Source organism: Apus apus, chromosome Z (genome assembly GCF_020740795.1).
Source record: "Apus apus isolate bApuApu2 chromosome Z, bApuApu2.pri.cur, whole genome shotgun sequence".
NCBI lineage: Eukaryota > Metazoa > Chordata > Aves > Apodiformes > Apodidae > Apus > Apus apus.
In genome coordinates this window covers 64,179,953-64,196,560 of record NC_067312.1, presented here as the reverse complement: position 1 = coordinate 64,196,560, position 16,608 = coordinate 64,179,953, and the positions used below count along the sequence as shown (strand labels likewise).

Below are 16,608 nucleotides of genomic sequence, written 5' to 3'. Positions count from 1 at the left end.
TAAATAGGAAGTGTAGTATGGAAAACGACTAAGCTAAGTTAGGTCTGTAGGGAGGCTGCCCATTTCATTAGACCAACCAATACAGCTGGAGCAAACACTCAAGCTTTCAGGCATGTGATCTATCTTTGGGTCTGATATGCAGCCTGTTTTTCTGCCCAGCTGTAACTGGCAGCGTAACAAAAGATATTTCTCCTCCTTAAAAACCTTGCCTCACTTCCACTCCTAGACTGCAGTGGCTATAGCCACCCAAATACCACCACTAATGAACCAGTCAGAGTTTCGGACCCAGAGCCCTGTTTTAGCCTTACAGGATGTGACAGCTGACTGAAAATCAATGAAGTGTGATTTACAGAGTCTCATAATGAGGCAGATAAGGCTCGAAAGGTGCTGTCTTTGCCTGGCAGACTCAGTTGTCTGCTTTGATTTTTAACTAGACTGTTTTAGTCCCTTACTAGCATGAGCCTGATTTGCTTATGAAAACAAAATATCAGATTTAAGGGAAAAGCCGCGGTGGTGCCCATGCTTTGCCTAGTGCTCCTGGCGCTGTGTCTGAGCCGCTCAGGTAAGTGTGATTTTTTTCTTCTTTTAAGCTAAACTGCAGGTGTTCAAGATCTTTTTTTTTTTTTTTTTTCTTTTTTTTTCTTTTTTTTCTAGCCAGTTAGCTGCTGGTTGTTGAGAGAAGATAGGTGCTGGCTTCTCTTCTCTTGGTCCTCTTCTTTACACTGACCAGCAAAAGAGGGTTGTATCTGCTGCCTTTGTATTGCAGCCACAGCCCATTTGGCAACAGGGTTTTAATAACTGGGCTGAGGAGGGTGGTCTCTGGTAGGAGTTAAAAAAAAAAATAAATCCTAGAACTCAACTATAACTGCTGTTGAGAGTTATGGGAGGATCTCCATCATTATGAGAAAAACTGAAATACCTCAGGGAAGCTGATGAAAGGCTTAGTGTCCTATCTGTATTTCTAGGGATGTTTTCCATATTTTTTTAGGAGACTCCCTGCCCCAGCACTCCTGCTTCTGTGCCTGTGGAGAACTGCTCCCAGCATGGACCGCAGTGAGAACGGGGAACCTGGGGGAGAGGAGAGATGGCAAACAGTGCTCAGTTACTTGTACATCTGGTAACTTGCTTCCAAACTTTTGCCTCCTCTGTGCACCATATGGTAAATTCAAGAATGCCTCTGTCCTGTGGCTGCTTCTCTGTTTTTTCAAAGACAAGCTGATACTTTGTTCAGTGTTTTTTTCCATGGCTTTATCTCAATTATCAGCTTGATTGAAGGAGCTGTTAGATTATTTTCTGCTTCATATGCCTTCCTTCTCATTAAAAAATTTTGCTTTTATTCTTATTCCTTCTGTCTTTTTTCTCCATGAGACTTCTCAAATATTTTTCTCTCTTTTTTTTGTGGCTTCCTCAGCAGCTGAGAATCAACACATTCAACCTTTCTGCTTTACCACCTTTCTGCTCTATTCTCTTGAAGCATTAGGGCCCTTGGACTTCATGTGAGGTACAGGCTGTGAAACAGCACTATTTTTCTGTGAGGGGGTTTCTACAAAACCAGGGTGCTATACTCAAACCTGGAGCAATGTATTTCAGCATTAAAACAAAGCTGTTTTTGATCTTGTGTGTTTATGGGTTGTGGATTTTTTTCTCTTCAATGGCTTTTCAATTAAATTTCCTGTGTTTAAGAGCCATGGACTTAAATGTAAAGCAAATGGGCTGGGAGCCAGGGTCTCTGCAGAAACTGACTTATGCCGGTGGATTGGGCCACTGAGGTTGTGAGTAGTGAGGGGGGAGAAATACGTTCATTCTCTTCCTTTGGTTCTGGATGCAATGCCTGTCTGGCATGGTTGGGCAGGCAACCCAGTTTCCTAGGGCAAACCCCAGACCATCCACCTTTTGCTGTGGTGGAGCTAAGGTTAGCCCTGGTGTGAGAATAAAACCTGGAGCAATCAGAGGCATATTTGTGGTTTCCCTATGTGTAATAGCAGAGCTCAAATTACTGTGACAAAGTGGAAAGACACAGGGTGGCCACAGAAGCTGCTCTGAGCTGGATTGATGGCTCCATCAGCCTACCCCTGGATGTGTGGCAGAGCAGGTGGAAAGCAGTGTGAAAGTTCCTTCTGATCAGCTGGTCTCCACCTCCCCTAGGTTTGATAACTTCACCACAGCTGCACATCCAATAAGAGAGGACAAGCACAGCCTGCTCTAGAACATCTGACAGTAAAGTTATTGTGAGTGGCAATCATTACACTTCAGAGTTTCAGCTTTTCCAAGAGGAATGGGCATTTGCTGTAGTTGGAAGTGGGAGATGACTGTGCTGCTTGGACCTTGGGCTATCCTGAAAGAATCCAGACTACACTGGGGAATGATTAGTCCAATGGGAAATTCTGGTGTGGGTGCAGGTTTTTGCTTCAGGCAGTCCTTCGGCGGTGCTGCTTCCTTGTCCATGGCCTCACGTGCACCCTGCCAAGGGAGAGGACGCTGCATGACCTGTCTCACCCAGGAGATGGGTAGCAGCTGCTGGGGTAAGAGGACACAGACAGGGACAGCAGACTGTTTTCACTTCTTTTCCACTGTGCATGTGGAAGAGTGTTACTCTCTGCCTCCGGTTTTCCCTATGGAGTGGCTGCTGGTTTGCATGCTTTTTCCTCCCTCCCTCCAGCACAGGGACCCTGCTGGGGGCTGCCTTGCCTCTGGTGTTTGCTGCACAGCATGTGCAAGCCCATCAACTGTGCCCTGCTGGCAGGGCTTTCCCATTGCTTGGTCCTCACACTGTCCCTTGGGCATGACTCTCTGCCTGCAGATCTCTCCTGCACCTACAGGCTGGCAATCCAGGCATGAGTGTCCTATACACATTGGGGCTGGCAGCACATGGGAAGTGACAGGACAAGGTGGGCCAGACAGTCACCTTTGGCTGCTAGCACAGCAGAATTGTCTGTGACCCTCTCAGCACAGGGCCCATCTGCTCAAGATCAGTTTTCCTTCATAATGTCTTTGAGGAGAGGTTAGGTCCTTCTTGTCCTTGGGCACTGTGTGTGTGCAAAAGGGAAGTGGTGGTGGCAAGTGGGGCTGGCATTTGGGAGAGGAGCAGGGCCTGAACTGCTCTTCCCCTTTCATGGTATCAGGGGGAAAATGGAGCATGGTGACAGGGACCAAGAGAGTGCCAAGTCTTGCAGGTAAAGATAATGATGGCTCAATGCTTGGCTATGGGCAGACAAGGCATTGTCACTCCAGTCTTCAAGAAGGGCAAGAAACAGGACCTGGATGACTACAGACTGGTCAGCCTCTCCCCCATCCCTGGAAAGATGATGGAGCAGCTTATTCTAGAGGTCATTTCTAAGCACATGGAAGAAAAGAATGTTATCAGGAGACGCCAGCATGGATTCACCGTGGGGAAATTGTGTCTGACTAATCTGATAGCCTTCTGTGATGGAGTGACAGCATGAATAGATGTGGGGAGAACAGTGGATGTTGTCTTCCTCGACTTCAGTAAGGCTTTTGACACTGTCTCTCATAACATCCTTGTGGATAAGCTCAGGAAGTGTGAGTTAGAAGAGCAGACAGTGAGATGGATCAAGAACAGGCTAAACAATAGAGGCCAGAGGATTGTGATCAATGGTGCAGAGACCAGCTGAAGACCTGTGACTAGTGGTGTTCCCCAGGGCTCAGTACTGGGCCCAGTCTTGTTCAACACCTTCATCAATGACCTGGATGAGGGCACAGAGTGTATCCTCAGCAGGTTTGCTGATGACACAAAGCTCATATGGCTGATATGCCCTAAGGCTGTGCAGCCATTCAGTGTGATCCAGACAAACTGGAGAGCTGGACAAAGACAAACCTAATGAGGTTCAACAAGAATAACTGTAGTGTCCTGCACCTGGGGAGAAAAAACACCATGCACCATTATAGACTAGAAAGCAGCCCCATGGGGAAGGACCTTGGGGTCCTGGTGAACAAGAAGTTATCCATGGGACAGCAATGTGTCCTTGTGGCCAAGAGAGCCAGTAGTATCCTGGGTTAATTATGAAGAGTGTGACCAGGAGGTCAAGGGAGATTCTCTTCCTCCTCTACTCTGCCCTTGTAAGACCACATCTGGAGTACTGAGTCCAGTTCTGGGCTCCCCAGTTCACGAGGTATGGGGATATACTGGAAAGAGTCCAATGGATGCTGCAAGAATGATTAAGGGACTGGAACATCTGTCATATGAGGAAAGGCGTAGAGACCTGGGGCTGTTTAGTCTTGAGAAGACTAAGAGGGGACCTTATTAATGTCTACAAATATCTGAAGGGTGGATGTCAAGAATGGGCCAGTCTCTTGTCAGCGGTGTCCTGTGATAGGATGAGGGGAAATGGCACGAAGTTACAACACAGGAAGTTCCATCTCAGCGTGAGGAAAAACTTATTTACTGTGAGGGTGACAGAGCACTGAAACAGGATCCCCAGGGAGGTTGTGGTGTCTCCTTCTCTGGACACTTTCAAGACCTGTCTGGACATGTTCCTGTGTGATCTGCTGTAGGTGTTCCTGCTGCAGCAGGGGTTTTGGACTTGATGATCTTCAGACGTCCCTTCTAACCGCTATGATTCTATGACCCAGGCTGTACCATGCAGCACCTACTGCTGCCAGATGAGCTACTTTTGCTCTTTGTTGTGCTAATGCTGTTGCCCACCCAAGCCACCTCCTGACTGGGAGAATTCAGCTTTCTCCATTATTTGCTGCTATGCCCTGGTTAACTCCATAAAGAGGATTAATTTCCTAGTGCTGCATGAGGCTCCCTCTGATCTGTCTTACAGGCTTTGTAGCTTCCTGTGAGGAAATCCCACCACCCTGATCCCTGTACATTGCAGCCTCCGATTCAGGGAGCCCATTGCAACCAAAGAAGTGCAAGTGAATTAAAGAATCAAAGAATCTTAGGGGTTGGAAAGGACCTTGAAAGATCACCTAGCCCAACCCCCCTGCCAGAGCAGGGTCACCCAGAGCACATCACACAGGAACGTGTCCAGGCCGGCTTTGAATGTCTCCAGTGAAGGAGACTCCACAACCTCTCTGGGCAGCCTGTTCCAGGGCTCTGTCACTCTCACAGTAAAGAAGTTTTTTCTGATGTTTACATGGAACCTCCTATGCTCCAGTTTGCACCCATTGCCCCTTGTCCTATCACTGGACATCACTGAGAAAAGCCTGGCTCCATCCTCCTGACACTCACCCTTAATGTATTTATAAACATTGATGAGGTCGCCCCTCAGTCTCCTCAAAGCTAAAGAGACCCAGCTCCCTCAGCCTTTCCTCATCAGGGAGATGTTCCACTCCCTTCAGCATCTTGGTGGCTCTGCCCTGGACTCTTTCAAGCAGTCTCCTGTCCTTCTTGAACTGTGGGGCCCAGAACTGGACACAATACTCCAGATGCGGCCTCACCAAGGCAGAATAGAGGGGGAAGAGAACCTCCCTTGACCTACTAACCACACTCTTTCTAATACACCCCAGGATGCCATTGGCCTTCTTAGCCACAAGGGCACATTGCTGGCTCATGGTCATCCTCCTGTCCACCAGGACCCCCAGGTCCCTTTCTCCTACACTGCTCTCCAGCAAGTCAGTCCCCAACCTGTACTGGTACATGGGGTTGTTCTTCCCCAGATGCAAGACTCTACACTTGCCCTTGTTAAACTTCATCAAGTTTCTCCCTGCCCAACTCTCCAGCCTGTCCAGGTCTCACTGGATGGCAGCACAACCTTCTGGTGTGTCAGCCACACCTCCCAGTTTAGTGTCATCAGCAAACTTGCTGAGGGCACACTCTGTTCCCTCATCCAGGTCATTGCTGAAAATATTGAACAGTAATGGTCCCAGTACCCAAAATCCCTGGGTCCTGAAATGCCCACAGTGTACTGCTGCTGTTTCCAGCTGCAAGCCAGCCAGAGGTTTGCCCCACAGTGACGAGATTTCCACGGAGTCTTCAGCTCTCTGTGGCACACCACAGGTATCTGAAAAAACAGGACTCTTCTCAGGGGCATATTTATCAGGCTTCATATTTACTACTCAGGATTGAAAGAAAGTGTCTGATGACGTGAGCCTGCAGATCTTCTAAGGTATAATAAACAAGAAAGACTGGGAAACTATGTTGACTCAAGACAAAAAGGACACAGAAAACAAAAATCTAGTACAAAGTCATCACTGCTCTGGTCTGATGATTTTTTTGTGTGCGAACTGGGTTTGGGCTGTCTTGCCTTCCCCACTCCCTACCCTGGCTCTGCTGAGAGCCTATGTATCTGAGTTCCTACAGATTTTACTGACAAGAGCTGCCCAGAGGCGAATTTGTCTCACATCATCACTCTGCATGACTTCTTCAGGTCATGTCATTCTCTGTGCCTGCTTTCTGGCATGCCCCCACTCTCTGTTGCTCTCTTCCAGATGTGGCTGCTTTCAGCTCAATTGCTGACAATGAGGACGCGCTCCTCAAGCACTTATTTCAAGGCTATCAGAAGTGGGTCCGCCCCGTGGAAAATTCCAATGACACTATCAAAGTCCTTTTTGGGCTAAAGATATCACAGCTTGTGGATGTGGTAAGCATTGTACTGGACTTGGTAAAACGTCCCATCTTTTATAGACAGTCATGCATCTACCCTGGGGGGCTGGTGATGCTTTTGGGTTTTGCCTCCTGATACATGTAATGCAAAGTGATGGTCAGACAAGGAAACACTGGCTGTGTTGTGGTGCTGGTGATGTGACCTCCTGCCTCCCATATAGTATGGGCCATAAAGACTCATTTGTCTTGTGGCACACCTGAAGGTCCTTTTTTCTCTGCTTTTCTCAGTGAATAAGTCCTCATTGCATCAGGTATTATTCCAGCAGTCCATGCTGTCCAGTCTCTGGAACCTATGTTTGCAATTTAATGACAGGGCAGCTCCAGGACAGGGGGGAAGTAGGTTAGAACTGATTGGACATTTTTCTCTCTAAGCATGCTTGCACCCAGGCCAAAGGCAGCACCTATCTTGACCCAGTTGGCCACTCAGATAAGTCACTAGAGACAAAACAGACAATCCCATGTTTTTGGCCTTGTGTAAAGGTTTGCGTCCCTTTCCCCTCCATCACTGCAATGCACAGTGAAATTTGCACAAGGCCCAGAGTTACCCACAGAACAATGTACTCCTTGCATCCCTCAACCCTTGGCAACACTGTTTTGTACTATGTAAGGTAGACTCTAATTTTGTGCTTTATATAAACATTTAGGACAATGCTCAGCTTTTATCTTCCCAAACTCATTTGAGGCTATGCAGTATGGGGAGATGAACAATCCAGTGAGACCAAAACCATGCATGTCCTGACCCCACTTGCTGACTGAGCCCTGCTGCTTTACTACTCTTTGGCATCTGGTTCCTTTGGGCTGCTGTGAAATGCCAAAGCTCTATTTTCCAGCCCCAGGACCTCCCAGCAAGAGCAGGAACATCAGCTAGAAAGTCAGTTCACTTCCCTCAACAGTGATTGAAAAACCCATGTCTATGGGGAAACAGGACCATAGGGATCTTCTCTGCTCAGCACAGGGGTGGACTCAGCAGGCATAGAATCTGTTTCTGCTGGCTGTTTTGGTATTGCAATCCTCTCTACTTTCTGTCACCCTAGGATGAGAAGAATCAGCTGATGACAACCAACGTGTGGCTGAAACAGGTAAATTAAACCAAATCAGAACTTCTCTTTCTGTGCAGGGCTCCTGAGCTGAGAGACCATCCCAGCCTGCTGCCCACCATGCCACCCAACCCCTTTTGTGTAGCCAGAAAAAATCAGTGCCATACTACCTTGTCTGATGTTTTTACATTACACCTCTCACTTCAGCAAATGTCTAAAGGGAGAGAAGGGCAGGCAGGTGAGACTTCAGGAAAGAGGGTACCCTCTTCTCCTAGCTTGCACCCCAGACTGTGACTTCAAGCCAGCTGTATTTCAGGGAAGGAACATCTCCTGATACTGCAGTGGCTGTCCCTGGGATGCTGTGTGTGCCCCAAGGGATTATCCTGTCTCAGACTTAGAGGTCACACAAGTACTGTCTCTCTTGCCTGAGCTGAGATTGGTGCCTTGGGTAGATTTTTTTTCTTCAGCATGAATGAAGAGAAAGAAAAGACCAGAATGTTACCCCCAGAATTAAAATCTGTGGCAAGTTAATCAGATCTCTCTAATGTATTTACTTCTGGAAGTGATAATAATTTATACAAATGGGAGAAAGGTGCAAGCTGAACTGTTTGATCTCCTTTCTTCTTCACTCTTGAAGTAAACTGCATTTGGTTTAGATTACATTGCACCGGTTTACTGACCTTGTGACAATTATTTTAAGTCTCTCAGCCATGTGAGTATCTATAAACATGTCAGCTGATCCAAGGTAGGGGACATAAAATCCAACCCATACTTGAAATGATGCCATGGGAAGTGGTTCCCAGGGGTTGCTGGGCTGGTGGAGGAGAAATGCAGCTCAGCTTTTGTTCTCAGTCTCGTACTTGTAGTGCTGCAGCGAGTGTGAGCTTCTAGGTGCAGCAGGGCCCCTAAACACTGTATGGACACTATATGCAAAGATGGTCTCTCCCTTCAGAAAGCAAAAGCTCAGACTTCACCTCATGGCAAGGACAGAAATCTCCCATTTTTCTGGGAAATTTACTGCTGATCCAAATCCAACTGCTGACTGCTCTGAAAGAGCTGCAGAGTTACATTGCCCCCTCCTTTGCAATTGGAGAGCTCCTGAGGTGCACAGTGCCAGATCTCAGCTTCCTTGCTTCATTAGAGTAGGCTCTTGGGTAGACAGCAGAGCCCTCCTACAAAGGTAGCCCCTCACCCCCCATCTGTCCACTCCCCATTCCCAACCCTCTCCTTGCAGGCTGCAACAACCAAGCCCTGCAGTCTGCAGGTGTGAAATCAACCTACTTCACCATCCACGTTCTCTCTGTTCCTGCAAGTGTCCCTAGAAAGTTTTACAGCCTTTTGCAGCCTTTGACAGAATATTCTTGGGTCTCACTGGCTCCTTCTTCCGAGGGAAGACTTGGCTGCTTGTTCTACCCATGAGAGTGAAATTTCCTATGCCCTGGGGGAGCCTTCATCCCTCTGGCTGGGTGACACCTTCACTCAAGTTACAGTGACTGCAGAAGAGAGAGACCTGAAGCATTGACTCACATTAGCAGGTCAAATGCAAGTCCAGGCTGCCCAAGGGCATTAAACCTGAGATGCTAAAACAGACACCTACTCATCCACTCTTCAGTGCTGCATGAACCTGCCTGTGGATGTTTACAGTTAGCTTATCCTCTTTGAGCACCTCGTTTATATTGCAGCATTGACCTTCCCGGAGTCATAGCCCAGAGCCTGTATCACCACTCTTGCTGTGGGAAATCAGGTTCTGCTGCAGGTTACTCCAAACATGCTGCAGGAGGTAAGGGACATGCCACCATCCACTCACTGCCTCTCAGGTGTGGAGGAGGAGAAGGGGGAAGCAAGTTTTTCTGATCCTTCTGCCTCATGCTGTGGCAAAAAGAAGGACCTACCCAGGAGGCTGCATTGTAGTTAATGCTGATTTCTCCGGAGGGCTTTGGAGACTGTTCAGATTTTAGCTAGGGGACCTCCCTGGGGTAACTCAGTGCTGTGATTTTCAGAATTACAGACCTGTGCTCTCATTAGTTGTTACAATTTCTGAAACCCCTTCCCATCTGAGAGGCTGAGAATATCAAGGCCCAAATGACATGCTAAGGGAACAGAAAATAATTGATACACAGGCTCTGATACACATAGATGCTCCCAGGAGGTCAGGCTGAGCACTAAACACCTGTGGCATCATTGAGGTGTGCTGCACTGGGAGTCATGTATTCCCACAGGCTTAGTGTGAACTAGTCCCACATGTAACAGAGTTATTGAGAGACTGTTAGAGTGCATAAGCACAATAGCTGGGAAAAGGTCCATAGAACTAGAGCAGAATTTAAATATTTTTTCTTTTGGGTAGGGAAAAATGAAAATGCTAAACCAAACCAGAACTCTCTAATGACACAAATCCTGTCCTTTTGCAAGGGCTGGGGAGGTCAGGAATGTCTGGTCCTCACCCTGGGTGAGTGAGGTTGAGGGTGAATCACAGTCATAATTTCTCTGCAAGAGTCTGACTTTTTTGAAGTGAACAAAGCTTAAATCCAAAGGTTTTATTTTTTATTTTACCTCAGGATTCCAGCTGCTCAGGATGGTGGGACGTGATGATGTGCATGCTGGCAGACACACAAGGTGCAAAGAAGCTTTCAGTTATTGCAGAGGAATCTTGTCTGGGTTTGGACAAGCTATGGAATCTACTAGCAAGGATTGAGAATCTGGGCCCAGTGTCTCTTGGTCCACTTGCTGCTGGTTAAGAACCTGAGTGGCAGCCCAGAGAAGGGGATTTAGCACAACTGGAGAAAGAGGAGAGCAATGGGAGCGTCTGGAGCAGCTTGGAGGAAAGGGATAAGAGAGGAAAGGAAGAGGAAAGGCAGAAGGGAGGAAAGGGAGAAGAGAAGAAAGGGAGAGGAAAGGGAGAAGAGAGGAAAGGGCCCTTTGCATCTGCTGCTACAGTTCATGTCAGTGTAGCCCATAGGGAGATTCCCATTTAAACTGCTCATCTTCAAAGTCTGCACACAGTCTGTTTTCTGCTCTAGTGAGAAGACACACAACCCTTTGCCTTGCAGACATGAAAGAGCACTTTAGCTGGGAGAGAAATCAATGCATGGCAGAAGGTGGAGGGGAGTATTGCAGATGCAGCAAATAACCCAGGCCAAGGGGCTGCTCCAATTAAACCCCAGAGGGATGATTTTATCTCTTGCTGGCTCACAGGGTATTTGTTTCTGTCATGTTAGCGAAGGCTACAAGCTGACTGTGAAGGCTGCTACTCTCAGTCCTGACTATCCCCTTGCATAACAGGTACGTTTCCAGCCTAGGCCCTCTTGCACCTATTACAGGAGGTGTCCAGGACACCTGTGAGTCTGTGCCCCTCTAACAGCCCAGGCTGCTGGAAACATCTGGTAGATACCCATCCACAGAGAAAAGTTAATGCTGAAAGTGGTGTGCTCTGTCCCTGCTGCTGAGGCAAAAAGCAGCAACAACCCCTGCTTTCTTTCCACATCTGAACAGTTTCCATCCCTCCTTCAACAGCAGGAGCAGTCATGGGTGGAGGGCTGTGCCTGATAGCTGATGCCAGCCATCTGGGCAGCTTCAAGAGTGGGTCCATATCTCTTCTGGTGCAGGTAGTGGGGCCATTAATCCTGCCATGGTACCACTGGCGTCTGCCTCCTTCACTTGAGCCTTGTGCCAGGTTTTAAGACAGGTCTACCAGCCACCTGTCCATCACTTGGGCCCTGTCCCTTCCATGCATCTAAAGGAGGAAGACACTTTTCCTCACTGTCTGTGTTTAGGTCTTTACTGAAGCTCTGGGTTGCTGTCACACTGTAAAGGACTGCAATAAGAAGTGTCTGTAAGTATAGCTGTGGAAAGCATGTGGAAGCAAAGAAGCAAGAGGGGAACAATATCGTGGGAGAAGAAGCAGAGAATGTTGCTTTTTGGTTTGTCCTTAGGTAATGGAGGAAATTGCTCAGAGAAGGTGGAGGCCTCCACATTCCTGGGGAACACTTAGTGCTGGAGCTTAATGGAAAGTTTTTCATCTTCTGCTTCTTGGTATTGACCACAGCCTACAGCTCTTGCTTCCTCTCATTGCTATTTCTGTGGGCAACTGAAAACTCCCATCAATAATGTATCGCAAATCAGAGAGCTGCTTTTCCACTGCATCTCTGTGGAAATCTCCAGACTGCTACAGCCACTTTGCTAGAATTTCCCCACCTGAAAACAGAGAGGAAAAATATTTTGGAGTTCTGCATGATGAAAATGAACAGAACTGCCCCTTGTCCTGCTTTTTTTTTTTTTTTTTTTTTTTTTTTTTTTTTTTTAATAGTATTATCTCTTAAAAATTGTAACCAAATCATAGAATCATAGGATGGTTTGGGACACAAGGGACCTTAAGGATCATCTAATTCCAATCCCCCTACATGGGCAGGGAAACCTCCCACTAGAGCAGGTTGCTCAAAGCCCCATCAGACCTGTCCTTGAACACTTCCAGGGAGGAGGCATCTGCAACTTCTCTGGACAACTTGCTTTACAATAGAGTCATATTATTTTTCCTGCAATAGTGTTCAAGTCTTTCTGATGAAAGAACAATGTTTCAGTTTGCAAAGAGAGTTTACAGATACTAGGTGCTGTATTTTGTTCAATGAAAAATGCCCAGGTTTCCACTGAGAAGTAGCTGTAGGCCATCTCTCTGTCACTTGGCTAGTAGTAGCCATGCCAGCAGGCTTTTCTGAGGAGCCAGTACCAGCCAAAACTCTGTGGACTGGTTCTGAGAAAGAAGAAGAGGTGCCATAACCTGGCAAAGTGGTTCCTTCCTTCTGGAATGCTGTCAGCTGGGCTGGGAAGGGTGGTGAGTGAAGTGAGAGTCAGTGCTCTCTCAGAGTGCCTGCCTTGAGGTTTCTTGCAAAGGGATGGGTTGATGGGGCCCACCTGTGGCTGAAGGAGCTGTGCTTGTGGGCATTAACATCTCCCAGTCAGGCCGGCCTGGCATCCTCTCTACAGCTCTTTCACTGAGGTCTGCCCACTGTGCTGTGCAACACAGTTGCTCTGAGGCATGTGGTTGGAGGACTGGAGCTGTTGTGTATGTGTGGGTAGAGGACTCTGATGGCTTGTTACAGGAATGGATTGACCACAAGCTCTCCTGGAATCCGGAGGAATACGGTGGGATCACCGCCATCCGTGTACCCTCTGAGTCCCTGTGGCTTCCCGACATTGTTTTGTTTGAAAAGTGAGTAGCACAGCTCCTTGCTCCAGGCTTAGGCCAGAGCTTGGGCATGGCATGTCAGCCATCATGAAGCTTGCATGTGCTGTCAGAAGGCTGACTGTTTAGACAGTACGAATGTTGCCTTCCCTTGTGCTCCAGGTGATGGGTAGAAAGCAGAGCTATGAGTGGGTAGGACTGGGGCAAACACAGTCTTGAACTTGGTACTGTTTCTTCCTGTCCAACTCCCAGTGCTGATGGACGTTTTGAAGGATCCCTGATGACTAAAGTCATAGTGAAGCACAATGGAGTGGTGACCTGGACGCCACCGGCCAGTTATAAGAGCTCCTGCACGATGGACGTGACCTTCTTTCCCTTCGACAGGCAGAATTGCTCCATGAAGTTTGGGTCATGGACTTACGATGGCAGTATGGTGGACTTGATTTTAGTGGATGAAAATGTAGACAGAAAAGACTTCTTTGATAATGGGGAGTGGGAGATCTTAAATGCTAAAGGTATGAAAGGCAACAGGAAGGATGGCCTGTACTCTTACCCATTTGTCACTTACTCCTTTGTGTTGAGACGCCTTCCGCTGTTTTACACTCTTTTCTTAATAATCCCTTGCCTAGGATTGTCATTTCTAACTGTCCTGGTGTTTTACCTGCCTTCAGATGAAGGAGAAAAGCTTTCATTGTCTACATCAGTTCTAGTCTCCCTCACTGTTTTCCTTTTAGTGATTGAGGAAATAATACCTTCTTCTTCCAAAGTCATACCTCTGATTGGTGAGTATTTGCTGTTCATCATGATTTTTGTGACCCTCTCTATCATTGTGACTGTGTTTGTTATCAACGTCCACCACCGCTCCTCTGCAACTTACCATCCCATGGCTCCCTGGGTTAAAAGACTCTTCCTCCAGAAGTTGCCTCGGCTGCTCTGCATGAAGGGCCATGTAGATCGTTACTCCTTCTCAGATACTGAAGAAAAGGAAACGACCTTGAAATCAAAGCTCCTGGGGAAGCAGAAACACAAGCAAGCAAAAGATGGAGAGAAAATTGTTATTGCTTTTCTGGAAAAGGCAGCCGACTCCATTCGATACATTTCCAGGCATGTTAAAAAGGAGCATTTCATCAGACAGGTAGGTGAAGGGAGGGCACAGAGGGATCACAGTTTCCTTGACAGCAATTCTTCTAAGCTCTTATATTTTCTGCATGCTTTTCCCTCTGCCTCTCCCTCCTGTTCTCATATGAGACTTGTCCTGGGAGTTCCCCAACTTGGTAAATAATAAGGTTTCTTGGAACAAGTATTGTTTCAAGGAGAACTGTATTGTGCTGTGAAAGTCCCAGCTCCTCACAAATGGAAGAGAGGACAGCAGTCTCTTATGAAGGAATTCCTCTTTAGGGATTCTTCAAATAACTTTGCCCTGACTAAGCTGGGGACAGACATGAATTTGGAATTGTCACAAGGTCTGAAAGTGTATCTTTCATAACAGCTGTAGGCAGGGACTACCGCAGTTACTAGGTCCCAGTCCTGGCCTCCCAGTGACCATACACAGCATAGCTGCCCTGTTTTGAGTGGAGCTTGTCTAGATTTTCACTAATATCTACTCAGATTAGTTTTTAATTGACATCTTTCTTCTCCTTCCAACAACCCACCTTGCTGTTAAAATGTCAGATTAGGCTGTGCATAAACAATGCACCTCGTGAGAGGGCAGGTCAGCAAAGCAATGCACCTCCAAGCATATGGACAGAGAAAAACTTCTGTTAACAAACTCCTAGCAGAAGCCAGGTCTTTGTTCAAACTGTGCTGAGAGGACCGCAGCAGAAAGTGAGCATATAGTTTACATGACTGAAGACTTCTATATGAAGCAGAAATAAAAAAGAATTAAAAAAAAAAATTCTCTTGAATTGATTTTATAAATAGCTCTTTTGTGTATGCAGGATTGTGCCAGTACTCGCAATGCAAAATCCCTCTCCAGGCTGCACACAAACTCAGCCAACAGAGCACTTAAGCAAACACAAGCCAACAGGACCACTTGTACTGGAAGCAATGTCTGCATCAAAGTGCTTTGCTAGAGCCAAGTCCAGCACTTCAAAGGAAATGCAGTTCTGTGAAAAGAAATACAGTTCATTACAAAGCCATCTTCAAACTTGAATCTGTAAACTTTCATATATGCACTTAGCTAAAAGATTTTGCACAGGCTGAAAGAAATCTCTCATCACCATGTGTGTGAGTGGAATTGTTTTTGTGTTTTGAGTGACTTGCAGCTCTGGGTGCTGAAAAGGTGATCCCTGTCAGTTTTAGGAAAAAGTACACTACAAAATTCTAATTTTAAAAACAAGATTCTTGGAGCTGAAATATATATATAGCCGCATCAACAAAGTCCTGGGCTCATTACTGTTTCTGTTTGTTCTCCCTCTCTCCCTTCCCAGGTTGTCCAAGACTGGAAATTCGTAGCTCAAGTCCTGGATCGGATCTTCCTGTGGTTATTTCTGGTGGTGTCAGTGACGGGTTCAGTTCTCATCTTTACCCCTGCGTTACGGATGTGGCTGAACAGCACTTTGTAGAAATATGCTCCCACAGTAGCAAACAAGTACAATGTGAAAGGATGATGGTGCCTTTGAGCTTGGTCTTTGTTGTACAGGATGGAAAGCAACAGCAAGACCAAGGAAGGTGATGGTAACAGCTTGACTAGTGCTTTCTATCCTCATGCAGCTCTACCAGTTAAAGATTTGTCTGAGATCAGAGAATTATTTGGTGCACTGCAGGGGCTGCACAACTGAGTTATAAGTATTCTACTAGTAGCTTGGTTATACTACAGTAAGTGCCAAGATTATTAGTTAAAATTGGAAATAGTACTTTTGGCACAACTATTATATTAAAATGCACATCTGTCAGTTAAAATGCTACTTTATAAAATAAGTCATAGTAGGAACACAAATCAGTACTCAGTTTATCTAGATTTTCAAGCAAAAAAACACCAAGTCTCTACAGGTCACTTTGTGCATTTGTCAGAACTGGCAACTGCACAGCATGTGCATCAGAAAAAGGCACATTTGCAAATTCACCTTTTAGATGGAATATCCAAAACTTTGAGTCTGTGGCCTCACCTTGCTGCAGGATCCACTCAACAGTGGCAGAAATTACCACTCTTCCCATCTGCTACCAGCCTTTATGGGATTTTGTCACTCTTGGCCATCAAGAAGCTACAAGGTGTCACCCACTTTTTTAGTGTTAGCTGCAATTTTTCCTGCTGCTCTGTAATATAGCAAAAAGCTGAACAAGTAAGGGTTTTTCCACACTCTGCATTTAGAAACTATGATTCCTGCACCTGCTTGTTCACAGGACTGGAAGTGAAAAATCACCTGAAGTGTATCACAGAGGCAGGTGGCTTTGCCACCCATAAGACAACTGTGATCTTTCTAATTAGTTCAGTTGGAGGGAAGCTGCAGACAGTGTTTTTGGCAAACTAAACTTGTGGTTGGTGCAAAGAGCTTCTCCTGAGAGCTGTGGGCTTGGCTGGCTACCAGGAAGATACATCTTTGGGTGTTGGTTTGTGCTTTTTTCCTAGGCAATTCAGAATTTAATTCCTTTGATTCATTTAAATGGGATCCTTCTGCATGATTAGAAGCAACTCTTGAAATTGTGAATGAGACCTGACAGAAAACAGGCAGGTGGAGGTCTTGCCACTTTTGCTGGGGCACTGTTTTGCCAGCATAGGGTGCTTTAGAAAATCCCTTTCAGCACTTGCAGAAGTTTTCAAGCCTAATGAGGGATTGTGAGATGCAATTTTCAACAATCTAAATGTGAATATGGTGTTAGAACTT

The 16,608-nt window shown here is 46.5% G+C and overlaps 1 protein-coding gene across 1 annotated transcript; it reads left to right on the top strand.

The window, feature by feature from the left end:
* The first annotated feature begins 450 nt into the window (after positions 1-450).
* Positions 451-15,348, top strand: CHRNB3 (cholinergic receptor nicotinic beta 3 subunit). Its single transcript, XM_051642580.1, has 6 exons — positions 451-562; positions 6,397-6,548; positions 7,606-7,650; positions 12,702-12,811; positions 13,037-13,919; positions 15,214-15,348. Exons 1-6 carry the CDS (start codon positions 520-522, stop codon positions 15,346-15,348), a joined length of 1,368 nt encoding a protein of 455 aa, XP_051498540.1. The 5' UTR covers positions 451-519.
* Positions 15,349-16,608: the final 1,260 nt, after the last annotated feature.